At 41.2% G+C, this 15,912-nt stretch overlaps 1 protein-coding gene across 1 annotated transcript in view; it reads right to left on the bottom strand.

The window, feature by feature from the left end:
- Positions 1–1,370, bottom strand: part of LOC115819629 (nuclear factor of activated T-cells, cytoplasmic 1-like) — a 39,519-nt gene extending 38,149 nt beyond the window's left edge. Inside the window, exon 1 of the mRNA XM_030783132.1 lies at positions 1,250–1,370. Within this exon, the coding sequence (XP_030638992.1) occupies positions 1,250–1,370 (121 nt within the window). The remainder of the gene's footprint in view (positions 1–1,249) is intronic.
- Between the last annotated feature and the right edge of the window lie 14,542 nt (positions 1,371–15,912).

Genomic DNA, 15,912 nt, shown 5'->3' with positions numbered 1-15,912 from the left:
AGACTTTCACTCAGTCACCTGGTCCATTTTGCATGTTCAGGTTGGCTGAGCCAAGCAAACCTATCATGAGATGGGAGACATAAATAGTTAGATATTTATTTTCTCACACAAATGACTTGGCCAGCAGCAGATGTGTTTTCTGTTTTGAGACAAAACTGTGCATGGGATGCTAGACCTTGACAGTGCATAAGGGTGAGTGGATTCAACAACTGCCAGAGGGCTTCCAGGCTTAGGAGACTCAGGCTGGCTAACTGGGAGTTTGTGATTGGGGTTGTGGGTAAAAGTCCCCACAGAGAGAGCGTGAGAGGGGGGGAGAGTAAAGCATGAATCCTGCTTCTGTCAGCACACTGGTTAGGCTTAGTGGTGGTGAGCCATCTCCTCCCACCAATCCAACACCCCATGAATCTGTTATCAATTATGAGGCCTCCACAGTCTGAGTCTGAAAATGAATAATAATGATACCACCCCTCCCACTAATACACATACACGCAAACCAGTGGCTGAAAACCTCAAAGACTGAAGAAAACCCCAAATCCACAGAAAGTCCATGACATCAGCATTGGAGTGCTTTCCCTCTCAGATTGATTGTCAAAGACTAGGATGCACATTGTTATAGTGGGCACGCTGGACTTGTCCACCAAAGATGTGTTTACACATATACTAATCACTGCTGATTGTGCTCTCTGGTCATTTTACTGACCTCCCTTCACTCTAAAATGTCAGCGACACCAAAAGAAAAGAGGTCTAACCGTGCTGGTGTCTTTAGGGGAGTTGTTGTAATAGTAGCATAAGAAGTAGTGGTTGCAGTTGTGGAAGTAGCAGCAGTAGCAGAAAGTACAGCTGCATGTGCTAATATTATTAGTTAAATAAGTAAGTAAATAAATAAACATCGAAATTAAATTAAATTGCACAAAATGTTATTCTCAGACAGTTTCAAACAACTAGACTAACGTTAGTGGAATGTTTCCCTCAGTTGCCACTGACCGGCTCAGCATCAGCTTCTGAAGTATCACACATCTTGACTTGGGCATAGAGGACACCTATTGGTAGGCACCTAGGCTACACTGAATTGTATTGCGATTATTCCTCCAGTAAATAAACGATTCTCGTATTTTCCTCTGAACATTACCTTTCATTAAAACGTTAAAGATAAAAAAATGTGAGGGAGTAAACAATAGAAAACAAATAAAAGTGTAACAGACAATCGCACACGCTGCTGACTTTAAGCACAATGAAAAGTAGCGCTTACCCTCTTCAGCAGACTTCATACTGGCAGCAAAAGGCAATCCGCTCTCAATTCCCAAAACCGGCGAAGAGCGTGGTCCAAAGTTAGGTCTTGACTGAAGCGTCAGACAGCTAGTATTATACATTCAACTTTTGAGCGGCAAAGATAACTAAATGAAAAATATATCAAAACTCCGCTTTACCATTGGCAATAAATATCAAAGGTTATCAAGAAATATCAATGCGGATAATTCGGGAAAGATGATTTTCAAACAAATCTACGATATTAGCCTTTCTTTTTAAGCGTCTGCATCCCAAAGACAGCGTGCCAGGTTTCTAAGATGTATATTTAAAGACTTGCGTATGGCTTTGTGATTCTCTTTCTAAGGTTCTCCAAAGTAGTTTGGCAACCGCTCAGAGAGGAGGTATGGAAAGTGAGGTGCGCTTTGCTGTCTCTGCCACTGTTTTTCTGATTGAGATTTCTGTGACTCCCGGTCTTTATGACGCAGCGCTTGAGTGAGGGGCAGTCTCCTGCGCTTTTAAAGTTGGAAAACACCTCCTGCACATCGCGCCGCCCTTCAAGGAGTGACGCTATCCATTTCTGCCAACTCCACGCCGACGCGCGGGCGGAATCTCGCCGTGTAGGGATTCCATCCCTGCAGACCCTACAGAGGCAGGCGTGGCTAGTTATGTTGCGCTCACTGTCTAGTTGTTTGGTGTTTATCTTTTTTGTTTGTTTGTTTACAGAGGCAGTAAATCTGTGCAAGGCACAACTAATATCTTTGAATGCAGGATGTAATGTATAACTGTAAACCCATGCTATTGTCATCGATTATGTTATATATCCTACATTTTCATCTACACATACAGCAGGATTGAGATTTCAAATAAAGGTGCCACAAAGCTATTCAATCTGTCTATGAAATGTTTTCTGTTTTAAATGGGGAAATTTGGTTTCTTCAGACATTCCTCAAAGTAGTGACCAAGTGAAAGGAAAAACTGTGTGAAGCACCCAATATGCACTTTCCAACATTTCATAGCCCCCCCGTCCCCACGCTAAAAGAAATAAAAACCTGTGGGCAGTGAACCCAGAGCTGGCTTGTCAGATAGAGCACTGCAGTACAGCATTCAAAGAACTACACTTGTACCAAAATGTGTAATTATTAGAGGCAGTTAAAATATTTAGTTATTGGGTTAGACTGAGACCTGGTTAGAGAGGCATGGGTTTCCCTGAACCTGAAAAGTAGCTGGAAAGCAGAGAGGAGAGGATCAGCTCGCATAATTACGACCAGACGTCTCAGGCCATTAGGGAGTCTGAGTAAGCACTCTCCCAGCTCATAGGTATGGTAACACTGTGCTACGTTTTCCTTGCTTACTGTAGCTTCCTGGAGTCAACCGTATTCGATTTGTTTAAGAGAGTATTGAATTACAAAAACCACAGCAAATCTTTTGAACTGTAAATGATTGGTGATGGAGGCTAGTTGTCAAATATAGCAAATATCTGAACACTACTGGAATTAACACACACAGTTTAGCACACAGTTTAGCATTTTCTCCATGGAGTGAACAGCAGTCTGTTTTGTAGTTCGGGTGGTCTTCCTAAATTAAGTTTCCCCCGGATCTTGACTGTCTGAAGTACTTTTTGTTTAATCAACAGGATTTCACTGTAATGATACATCTCTTTCAGAAGACACAATTCAAACATTTACCACATCTGGCTTAACAGAATTGCCGACACAGTGCAAAGGCAGCAGTATATCTATGGAGAGTATTAGAGACATGCCTTCTGCTGAGATTTATGAGGAGTCTAGTCTGTGCTGGCTTTTCTGTGCAAAAATGATTATTTCCTTCTCTTGTAACCAGACATTCATTACCTATACACTTGATATTCAGGAACAGCAGCTGTGTTACTTACTTATTTACTTAGCCCTGAATCTTCCTGTAGCGTCATTTGAGAGACAAAGTTCTGCAGTCCAGGTTAGTACTCTTGGATGCTGAAATGTCTTCAGGTCCAACTTACTATGGTCCTGAGGACACGCAATTTCGTCCCACTGTGTACTGTGTATATGGCTGGCAATAACAGTAAAGAGAATTTTATTTCTTGGCTCTCTTGACTGAAGGGATTGTTTAATAGAAAGTTGAGTATTAAGAGTAAATCTCTTAAGCACTTCACACTTGGCACCACTTATCCAAAACATTAGAGGAGTACTAAGTGTGAAGATAGTTGCCGACCATGAACACCAGACACCTAATAGTTGTAAGGGGGCACTAATTTGAAATTTTGGTATTGAAGCTCTTCATTCATTTTAAAACATAAAAAGTGTTTTGGAACTGAGCATTAGACTACTTAAACAATGTGATATAATAGATGCCATGCCATTAACAGTGGGCCTATAAATTACAGCTAGCTAGACACCAGTCTACCGTGTGGTACGGTTTGTCTGAACCTATATAGCTAAAATATTTCATAAAAGTGATAAAGTGGCATTCAACTGTTGTGTAAAAAAAAAATGGAAACAACCAGAGGAACATAAAATGATGAGTGAAAAAGAATCTAGGATTAGCCTATAACAAGAGAGTTTTTCCACAGTGGTTCGTAACGTACGCTATCTCGGCATCTAACAACAGAAAAAAAAAGTGTGCTCCCAGTGTGCTTCCAATGCAACCCATGTTACCTTGATAGCTAAAGTTTAAAAAGGAAAATCAAAATCAAGTCAAAACATTTAAAAAGTAAATGCTTTCAGAACACCTAATGGGCAGCTTGAAGCCATTTGAACTCATAGCAGCTGTCCAGTACCGAACACACTGGTTTAAGTAAAGAAATCTCTCTGGTTCACTAATGGTAGCAATACCTGTGCAGGAGCTAGGTATCCTCATGACAATTAGCTAAGAAAAGAGATTCAGTATGTGGCTTGCCTTTATACCTTCTCTTAATTGTGTTCTCTCCACATGTGATTTTACTGAATATTAGACAGTGAAAATCAATTTCTAATTTAACAGAACTGGGTGAAAGTTGTCTAACATTGAAGTCAACTACTTCAATAACAGTCTGGGCTATGCATGCAAATATATTGGCTCATGTTGGCTGGCATAAAGATACCTGTTCGCAACCACAGACCAAACTGATCAAGCTGTGTGTTTGCATATCATATGATTTATGTGTGAAGCTAATGAGTTGCAGCTTTGAGTCATAACTCTATTCACAGTTTCACATCGTTACATGGAGTTACATATCACTGTTTTGGGGTATAATTCTTACTGGCAGGGTTGAGTCTCTATACAATAAGTAACAGTCAGGCTATGAAAATGATGTAAAAGTGTTTGTCTTTCACTGTTGTTAAAGTAATGTGAAGTAATTCTGCTCACTTCTTCATTTCTTTGGGGCTCATTTTGAAGAGATAACATACTTATATGAAGAGATAGCAAATCTTATATGTATTTTTCAATGTCAGTTTTATCAATATAGCCTTGACCCAACCAGTCATATTGTCATGACAATAATTAAAACATACTGGAAAACCCCTTTAGTTTCAGTTCTTTTAATTCACGAAGAGTAACTGTCTCTGCAGCCACTGTAAATGGGGTGTCACAACACAGCAAAGAAGAGGAAGAGGAAGAAGAAGAGGAAGAAGAAGAAGAAGAAGAAGAAGAAGAAGAAGAAATTCTTTGACATTTGCTCAGGTATTATGTAAAAGGGCATTGGAATTCTTGTGTGGATCTCTCAGTCATGACTGAGAGAGTACCGCGACGTCACATCACGTTGTGGGGGGAGCGCCATCCTCCAAGGACTTCTGCATTTAACCCATCAAAAAAGCGTGGTGAACACGCGCACTAAGAGCAGTAAGCAATGAGCACACACACTAAGGGCAGTGAACACAAACACACACACACACACACACACAGAGCAGTGGGCAGCCACAGCCGCAGCACCCGGGGAGCAGTTGGGGGTTAGGTGCCTAACTCAAGGGCACTTCGGCCATGCATATTGCAGGGGGGGGGAAAGCACTGTTCATTCCCTCCCTCCACCCACCCACATTCTTCCTGCCAGCCCAGAGGATCAAACCACCGACCTTCCACTCCCAAGCCCGCTTCACAAACCGATAGGCCACGGCTGCCCCAATGACACAGAGAGAGTTTTGATGAACAGTTGAATTAGTGGTTGAAGAAGGCTGAGAGTGTGTGACTGTAAAGCCCAATCATTCATAGCCTTGCACCTGGATCAGTCTCACACTTCTCCTTTTCTTCTCTTTCTGTTTGAGGAGTCACCAACTTCACTGTCGTAACAATTGCAATGAAGAACTGTTAAAAGCTATCTACGGCATGTCTGGACATCTCTGTATGTTTAGCTACTTTTTTTCCCCCACTCTGATCTCCGTTTTGGATGAGTGTGGTGTAATTGATCCTTATTCTGCACGTAGAGGAAATGGTCACTGTCACATGGACGATGACTAAGACGCGGTTTCTGTCTCACATGGACCTTCAAGAAGGGATCTTTCGCACTGTTAACTAACAATGATCCTTTGTTTTACTGTTCCTAACTCAACTGGACGCTGCACGCCCACGGCTGAACACGCTGTTAATTGCACAAAAACAATGACATTTAAACTCAACTCCAACATGCTAGATCTCAGAATCATGCATTAATGTCACACACACACACGCGCACACACACACACACACACACACACACACACCACACACACACACACACACACATACACTCACTCACACACACTCTCACATTCACATTCAAACTCACATATGCAGTTCTGTACGTGCTTTAGTACTGCCCACAGTACTTTAACTGAGAGTAGATTGTAAAAACACAAGCAACAATGAATTCATAATTCATGAATGTTTGTCCATATATGAGAAGTCAAACTTAAAAGCAAAGCAAAGTTGAACTGATGAATTATTAATTTTTTTTAAATAATAATTATTAAGAGTTAGAGCTGTTGGCAGACAGAATTCAATACACTTCAGGTCAGCTTTTCCTTAGCGAGACAAGAGTGTTCCCTTTAGTTAAAGTCTGTGTGTAGAACCCACCATTTCAAAATCACACTTTCACTCTACCTCTAAAATGGCAAAGTGAAGTGAATGATTAAATTGTTTCAATTGCAGCCAGAAGGGTGAGGTGCCATTTGAACTTTTACCTACTGAAATTAATAATAATAAAAAGAAAGATTTACAAGAATAAAAAGTGCTGACGATATTGACCCAGCATGCACTACCTTCCAATGATTCTCCTTACCGGACACCATCCACTGGCTCTTTAAACACATATCGTTTAAATGCATCAGCGTGTCCATGTAAGTGTTTTGCTCATATCTGTGGTTCCTACCAGTTTGCAGTTTAGTGATAGACAACCTAACTGGTGACTCACATGCTTAAGGATCCTAAGTAGTGGCCTCAAAGGGAAGCCACTATGAAATGGAACAGGCTCTTCTTGGCTGAAGGAGGAAATGTCAGTTTGAGAAGAGATGCTATTACATTATTGCTGTTTTTTTCTCTGTCTGGCACACAGCAATGTTTATTAGTTCAGTATTGTTGCAAATCCAGTAATGATATAGGATTATGTGAGTGGATGGTTTCATTTTCCAGGGCTGTGACTGTCACATCAAGGTCTATTAGAATGATTTAGTTTGGGTTATATATGCCAAGAACACTTTTTTTTTTATTACTGCACTCTCTCGGTTGGCTGCAGCGCATTAAAATACCTCTGTATAGACAAGCGCAGTAAGGGTGCTGGTTACCCTAAAGAAGGATGTCAATCAATCACAAATGCAGTTTTGATACAGTAACAGAGCAGTATTTCAGCTTTACGGTCAGTAAGGGCGCTTATACAGAGTGTATGCATTAATTCTCGTCATAAAAAAAAGTAAAAACATGGAAAAGAAATGATTTGATGGTTTTTTTTTTAATTTTGATTTTATTAACATATTATCCATACAAACCAATTGCTACTGCTTTGTAATCATTGTTTTGAGGAAAGAAAGCAACAAATAAGGAAATTCAATTTATTACAAGAGACGGTTATTCCATACAAAAGATAAAAGCCTAAGGACTCCACAACTCTTTTATCTCCTTCTCAGGTGCGGCAGACTCGTGATTCTCTAGAATTCGGCTTTCTCAGGACAAGTCGAGACACGATCAATTCCTCTTTACCACTATGTGAAGTATTCTTAACAATACAAACTCAATATGCAGTGCCAACATTGCAGGCATATTTTGAGGCTGCAGAACAATGGAAAGGCAGACAGAGGGGAAATCAAGCTGCCCTAATCCACCCACCCTGCACGTGCACTTATTGTTTTGTAAAACACGGGCAGCATTCGAATTTAGGCTGCTACCGTATGTTTCATGTCATACTGACATGTCCTAAAATGTGATTCGCTCTGGAATCACAAGGATGTTCTACCTCCTTATGAAACCATCCAAGTTCTTCCTAATGGCTGCCGTGCCCGTAGTCGCATAGACCTCAGACAAAACGCATGGGACGCAGAAAATATCTGAGTGTCCAGAAGGGATCTTATTGAACAATGGCAAAAAAGAGGACGCACTCTTCGTTTTTTTTTCCTTCTATTTTTCCCCTTCTGTTTTCCTGTCTTTGCTCAATGCCTTCCTTTCTACCGCTACACTCTACGGAATCCCCAGACCATTTCCTGCTATGTGAGATGGTTGCTTGGTGACTGTGGTGGAGACCCTCTTGTTCTGTTTTTTTTTTTTTCTTTTTGGTGGAAGAAGGCTTATATTTGTTTGTTTGTTTATTTATTTATTTATTTGGGGTGGGGTGGGGGGGCTGCAGATTAGTCAGCACTGTCTGTCTTTTTTTAAATGAAATCTTTTTTTATGCATTTTTTCCCCAGACTGTTTTTTTTTTCTGATTTCAGTTCACCAACACAACGCATACAGTAAAGCATTTATGGAAATGGCATACCTTAAGATGAGGTGCAACGCAAGGAAAAGACAACTCAGCAACCAAGTTATCAGTGACAAATACTTCATCAAATGGGTCCTTGTGGCCACAGCTTCCTTAAAATGACAAAAAAGCCTTAATAAACCTGCACTTCATTAAAAATAACCATGATTCACAGCACATTTATAGCTGTGCACTGGCTTGATTCACATCCATCTGTTTTTGATATTGTCAGAGGAACTGTCATATGAGGAATATACACGACTTCTGTGATATGATTAATTTTTTCCACACTTTGGGACTAAGGTCAGTACCACAAGTTCAGACGTGAACATTGTCACATGACTAAGAAACCCTCTCTGGCAGGTTAGACAGGGCTTAGCAGACTAAAAAATTATTCTGTTTCCTAAAGATTCTATGAGAAGTCATGCCTTTATCTTTTATTATAATGCTGTATCTGTCCCTGTCTGCCTCATTTGGATTCGACACAGGTAAATGGGAAATGGGAGCAGAGTGCTTTGGTGAAGAATGGTTTTTAATTTTGATTTTTCATATCGTTTGGTTAATCACATGTGAAACAACACTTCACTTATCTGAAATGCGGTTCCTTTGACCAGATATGTGGATGAGGAGCGGTGCCCCAATTGCCCACACGCCCCCCATACTTCAGCTTATGCGCATGCACACTCACACATGAGCACGCACGCACACACACACACACACACGCACTTGTGTGCAGATACACACACGCACGCACACACATATGCACATGTGCGCGCACACACGCGCACACACACACACGCGCGCACACACACACACAGACACACAGACACACACACACGGTCTTACTCAGACTTGTGGGCTCACAGATCTTTGTGTCTGAGTGTGCATAATGGCAGGTTAGTCTGAATCACTGGACATTCCATTCCTTGAAAGTTAAATTTTGCTTCCAGAAATTTGCCAGGCTTACATGGATCCAGACATGTTCATATAGTCTCACACACACACACACACACACACACTCACACACACACACACACACACACACGCACATGTGCACACACATATATGCCCAAACAGTAACATTAAAATAATTTTTGAGCAGCACCACAAAACAGTGATTCAGATTAAATCTGACACAATCATGAGTCAGTGGATCCCTCTTGAGAGACAAGACTAAAACCAGCAGCCGTCTGAGATGCAGACGTTGCAGCTCGATATTACACCATGATTTGTAGTAAGCTTATCCCTGTAGTTGTGTTTTTGCAGTTAATTATACCATGACAGATCCATCTTTGATACTTTCCACAAATATATAGAATCCCACTCTTTCCTACACTCCAGTCAGACACCAGAAATACGCAACTGCGCTGTCTCCCACAAAAATGACCTCAGCCACACATGGCCTTTCACATATTTCACTGATAACAAAACAGAAGCATGATCTAAAGTCAGCAGGACCGACCATATTTACTCAACTGTCATCCTTTGTTTATCTGTCCTTATTTGGCACTGTCTTGTTTCGACATGGATAAGACATTTCAGCTTTACTTTGAATGTACTGAATAATTGACATGTGATATATGATCATACCTGGATGGATGACAAGGACTCCACAAATCCACAAATTACGCACCATCCTTTTTATCGGAGACTGAATTCAGAGAAAGTAGAGATTGATTGCATCACCAGATGACACTGTATTTACATGTGTGTATGTGGGTGTATGTGTGTGTGTGTGTGTGTGTCTCTCAAAGCCAACAGAGGCCTAGGATGTGTTTAATGCACATGTCAGTGCAGAAGGCAAACAGGATGCATAGACAGACAGAGCCAGCACTCAAAGAGTAAGCACAGGCAGATTCACACTGCTCTGCTTGGCCAAGGTGGATTTATTGACATGTCACACCACAACTGTGTGCTTTAACTGTAAGATACTCCTCTCAGCAAACAGTTACCGTTTTAGTGTTTTTACAGTACAGAGTAAGGAATACCATTTTATCTGAACCATTTACTTAAGGGTTTGCTGAAGAGGGAGGCAGAGAGAGAGAGAGAGAGAGAGAGAGAGAGATGTTTAAAAATGTGAGAAATCACATTGGGTGATTTCCTTCTGGTTCTGCTTCAGGTTGTATTACGTGTGTAAAATCGACCGATTATCCAGTATTTTCTGAATCTTTTAAGAATTGAATATGGCTTTGTTCTGTTTGTGACACCTTGGAAAAGGCAACCTCTGTCAGATCCGTGAACCTCCTCCTGTGCAGACAGATATAGTAATGCTTTCCTTTGAGCATTTCCATATTGGGGTCCAATATGCACAAGCAGACTGCAAGGTTGTGAAAGACTGCATATTTTCATGGTTTGTTAGCATTCTGTGAATCTGGTTAAGGGAAATACGATTAGTCAGCATCATCTCCCATGTGTCACTGCTTGTACCGATGTAACGCCAAGGCTGCTGGGAAATTGTCTGGCCTGTTAATCATCCTGTAAAGGGAGCCCTGGAGTGTTCTTCTGCCAGATAGACACACAGACACACAGGCACACTTACACACCCCTGTGCACGTACACAGACACACACCAAACTTACATTTCATGAATATACATAAACATGTTCAGTTCCTTATTACCTAACTGCAATACAATGTTGTCAGCTCTTTGTTTGTTGATGGCAGATGGGACCATAGCTCTGTGTGTTTTATTTCAGTACCTACAGGATTATGGGTGTCTTAGAGTGTAGAATCCCATCTATTGGAAAATGACAAATCCACATCCTGAAAACATATCTTTTATCTTGAAGAGATGTAAAAATACAGACACTCACACACACACACACACACACACACACGAGCACACACACACACACACGCGAGCACACACACACACGCACACACACACACGCACGCACGCATGCACAAACCTCAACTCGTTCCAACCATCTCAACCGCTGAGTTCCAGGTCTTGTCATAGGGATTCCCATGTGGACAGTTTGAGAATACACACGCATATGTTAGTGCACGGGCTCACAGTAGGCTAGCTTCAGCGACTGTTTAATTACTTTGAGCTGAGTCCGCGGTGACTCAGTGGCTCCTTTTTCCACACTTCCCCGAAAAAGAGAACCAGAGACACAGACACAAAGATACGGCATCGTTTGTTCAATGGGATTTCTGTCGGGTGGCATTATTTCATTCGGCGGACCCCAAATGCTCTGAGGAGAGCCGTAGGTGGAAAATTGGTCCCTGAAACGTATTACGTCTCGTCATGAGACCTGGCGCGGATTTCGTACGGAGAACGTGGGACTGCCTGGCACGGCCGCGGTGGTGAAACGAGGAGACGCTTATGAAAGCCTTTTACCACGCTGGTTATTATTACAGAACTGCTCTGTGTGGTGATGTGGTTGACTGAGAGCTGGCTCCTGTTCGCCTTTCTACCCAGAGTTCTTCATCCTAGCATATTCACAGACGCATAGCAGCTTAGTCTCACTGACTTTTTCAGCATCTGGTAGACTGTGTCGGTTTGTGAGGGAAAAGCTGAACATTTTAGGGAAGGTTGCGCAATGACTGACTAGGGTTATAATCACTGAGTGACATATATTTCATTAATAATCGAGCAAGCTTTTGTTGGCACCAGTGAAAAGGTTTTATTGTCCAATAAAGAGAGGCAGAGGTCTACTTGACATTAAATGATAGATAAAGTGCAAGTCTGACTACATAAAGCTCAACAATAATAACGGAATAAATAACAGTGTAAAATAATAATAATAAAAAAAAAGGCCCAGTCAGCCTGAGACATGAACGCCAGAAAACCAAGGCTTAATCTTACTACGAGGGAGGTTTAACATTCAGAATCCACAGCCTGTTGTATGCCTCATCTTATCTGTATTAAATAAATATGCCTTAATAAAACTTGAGTATCTCAGCATCCCACAGGCCAAAGGAGATTATCTTGACAAATTTGTCATAGTAGCGAGGGAACTTCAGAAGAAATAAGCGTGTCAATGAGAGACGGCTCATGTGACGGAGAGGTCACAGAGAGGCAAAGTCGTGGGACACGGATGAACGCAAAGTGACTCACTCCTTTGAGGACGACGAGCTCAGTCATATTTAAGAACCGCATATGATCCGGTTGAAAACCTCGAGGTGTAATAGATTTTGTTAACTTGAGAAACGCAAGCGATGTTTGTTTTCCCTGCTCCGTGCTCAACGCCAGAGACAATAAAAAATAAGGGAATCCGGACCCTGTCTTCACACTCACTCATTTAGATGACACAGCACTAACTTACATGATGTTTAAATGAAGGGTCGGCTCCTTAAAAAACTATTTCCATCTTTCTTTAGTGAAGTTTTTAAATTCAAAACATATTCAAAGGTAAATGTTTTATGTGGTCCAATCTCTCTCTATGGAGCGTGCATGTGAAGAGACAGAATGAAGTCATCTTGAGGGAAGACACTCAGATAAAAGTTCAAGATGTGATTTTTTATATCGCAGACTCAAGGGTATCACCTTTCACACATTATGGGACAGTAAGATCTCAAAATTTTTAATCACGGGAACCAGCGTGACACCATAGCATCCTGGCAGCTGGCACAAGTGCAAAGTAAGTCAAAGCTCAAGATTTTTTTTTTTTTTTGTTGAAGGGAACGGAAAATGACGTGGATCTGGAGTTAAATGAGAAAGTGATTAAAATTCCAGCAGTCAGGTCGGACCGGTCCTGAATATAACTCAGTCGGGTCGGCCTGCTGGGCTGATGGGCCATGTAGATCATTCCTTGAAATGGAACTGGTCTTCCATATGTCTGCCACATGAGGAGGAGGAGGAGGAGTGTGGGGGTGGGTGAGGGGATAGTGTAAAGGGAGGTGCGGCGCAGGAGAGAACGAGCAGAAGGACGTCATATCTCGCTCTCTCTTTCCCTCACACAGACACAGAACCAGTACCCCCCCCCCCCCCCCCCCCCCCTCAAAAAAAATGACTGCAGGACACTACACAGAGCCTAATGTAGTTTGAGCCGTTGAATAGTGAGGAAAGTAGGAGTAAAGTGAGTGCTTAAAAAAATAGAAAGAAATATTTAGACACTTAACAGAAGACAGAGCCTGTTGAATGTATAAACGAGTTGAAGACACATAATAGGCAGAGGGAATAATTTAGACCTAGGTGTATATGGTGTTCATTTAACACCATCTAGTGTTGAAAACTAAAAACGACTTCTCTCATATGTGAGACCTGCAGGATGACTGGAGTAAATTCAGACTTGATACATGTCTTCTGGACCCTAACATATTAAGCCGGTTACTGATTTGCATTTTAATTTTATAGAAAATGAAGCTGGTTCACATACTCACCTTTCTCCCTTTCTGCCTCTCTCATCTTTTGCATGTCTCTTCGCTGAAGTTGTCTTTTCTTGTTTAGGTTCAATTTCATTTTTCATTTATCTTATTATTTATCTCAGTTTCATTTTTCATTTATCTTAAGTTTATCAGAATAATACATATGTTAGAATATCCTGCACATGGACCCTCTGACACTACCTGCCGAACAAACTGAAAATCACATGGAGGTGTATACTGACCTCTAGTGGATACATGCTGAAAGACAGGGTAGAAAAGGATGCTCTCTCTCTCTCTCTCTCTCTCTCTCTCTCTCTCTCTCTCTCTCTCTCTCTCTCTCTCTCTGTGTCTATCTCTCCCTCTCTCCCCTCTTCTTTCTACTCTATTTGTCATTGAGTCACTGAGTGAGAGCATCTGTTTACAAATGTGTGTATTATTATGTTCTGTCATCAGCTATTGTCTATGTACAGAAGGCTGCATGTGTGTGGGAGATTGGTCATTGCTTGTATATAAGCCCGTTGTTGTATATCCATTGTATATATATGTGATGTGTGCTGAAGACACAAAAAAACAGTTTTGTGACTGTTTATAAACAACTCTGTCTGAGTCTAGCATTTAGGGATGGCTGAACATAGAAACATAGACAGCAAGGAAGCCAAAGGTCCATTTTTAGGAAAGTGTGTGTGTGTGTATTTGTGTGTGTTTGTGTGTATTGTGTATGTGAACGTGGGAGAGGCAAAGTGGAAATTTGAGCTGAACATTTTGAGAAAATGCCATCTCTAATGTCCACCGTTTGCCCTGCTGAAAAGAACCCGGGATAGAAACGCTTACTGTAGGTTCACAATCTCTCATTCATTCTGGAGTGTTCTTCATAGCTTGCCAATGAGAGCCTAATGGCCTCTGACTGATCACATAATTGCATTTTCATAAGTGTGGCACATTCCAGAGAGTCAGACACTGTGGAATAACAGAAATGTGATAGTGACTGAACGATTCAAAAAATCACTCATGCTCCTCATCCCTCCATTTTTCTCTTTAATTAAAAGCAAAAACAGGCATGTCATGCTCTGCTGGAGAGCCTGGGTCTGTTCCCCATAGCGTCACCATTACAGAAATATCCATTTACTTCACACACACACACACACACACACACACACACTAAGAGCTGTGTGTAAAGCACAGAGGATTTGGCGTAACCTTACCTGCTGGGAAACATTGAAGGAAGCTTTTAAATAGTCTAGAAACAAAGAAAGCACTCGCAGAAAAGTTGCTTGACGCTTAATGTGGACTTCTGACAATGAGAAAGAGTTCACCAATGTTAGAAATCCACATTTCATACATACAAAAGCAAAACATTGCCAGTATATGTGTGTGTATATATATGTTTGTATCACAAAAAGAAAGATTTTGTTTTATGGGGATATTTTCACAAGGGTCTTTGACATGTTAGCACAGACTGAAAGTTATTCAGGTAACGACTGTGAGTGGATAATTAACATTAGTCAGTTATAAGTGTTACAGATAAATATATACACTGTGTAATCTCTGCTGTCCTGACATTTTGACCATCCAACACACACACTTGTGAAAAGTTTGATGAATAGGTACACTCCACCTTTCAAAATATGAGATCCACTTTACATCAAAATTACATTAATCATGTTCATAACAACTTTGTTACGACCATATAACTTACTCTGTAATAATTTTATCATAAATAACTCGGTGTTGTAAAGGAGACTGCAGCATACGTCAGCTGCACAGTTGAACATTTAATAGCGAATTTAAATTATGAGCCAAATAAAAATTCTTACCTATTTCCATTTCATTCCATTAAACAAAAATACTCTAGCATATGCAAACATTTTAATAATTACAAGTACACACAGAAAGTGACTGTTTAGACTATGAGTCAGGTACCAATTGCGTCTTAAATCATTCGTTTTGCACATGCTAGCAATTTCGACTCGCTAACGTTTTCCGTAAATCGGCCCTTATGCACGGACAAAAATAATTGTGCATTTGAAGGCCCATTTTGTAAAACCATCTACGCTCTTTAATGAAGTTTGAGCTTTTCCAACAAGTTGCTAAGGGAACATTTTGCTGGGGAACTCTCCGGAGCGCTGAAGCAGTGATGCTCCCTGATTGATGACTCTAGCTGAGCGCAGACTGAGTTTCTCTGAAGCAACACTAACTGATAATAAGCAGATGTGTCCATCAGGGACACGTCTACTACATGAGTAATAAAGCTGGGGGGCTGTGTGGGGGGGTGGGGGGGACACTATTAATAGGGCATAAATGAGGGCGTTCGGGCCAAGCTGTCTTTATCCTGCCCACCAGTCCTGCCTCACTGTCACTCTCACACACTGCCACATGTCACCACTCAACTCATCCAGTGTCAGCTCAAATGCACAGATACACAGGAAGACATGCACATGCACACACTCACACACCCTC

This window comes from Chanos chanos, chromosome 8, assembly GCF_902362185.1.
Source record: "Chanos chanos chromosome 8, fChaCha1.1, whole genome shotgun sequence".
NCBI classification, from domain to species: Eukaryota; Metazoa; Chordata; class Actinopteri; order Gonorynchiformes; family Chanidae; genus Chanos; species Chanos chanos.
Note: the sequence above shows the minus strand (reverse complement) of the source record. Positions and strands in the feature narration are given on the sequence as shown.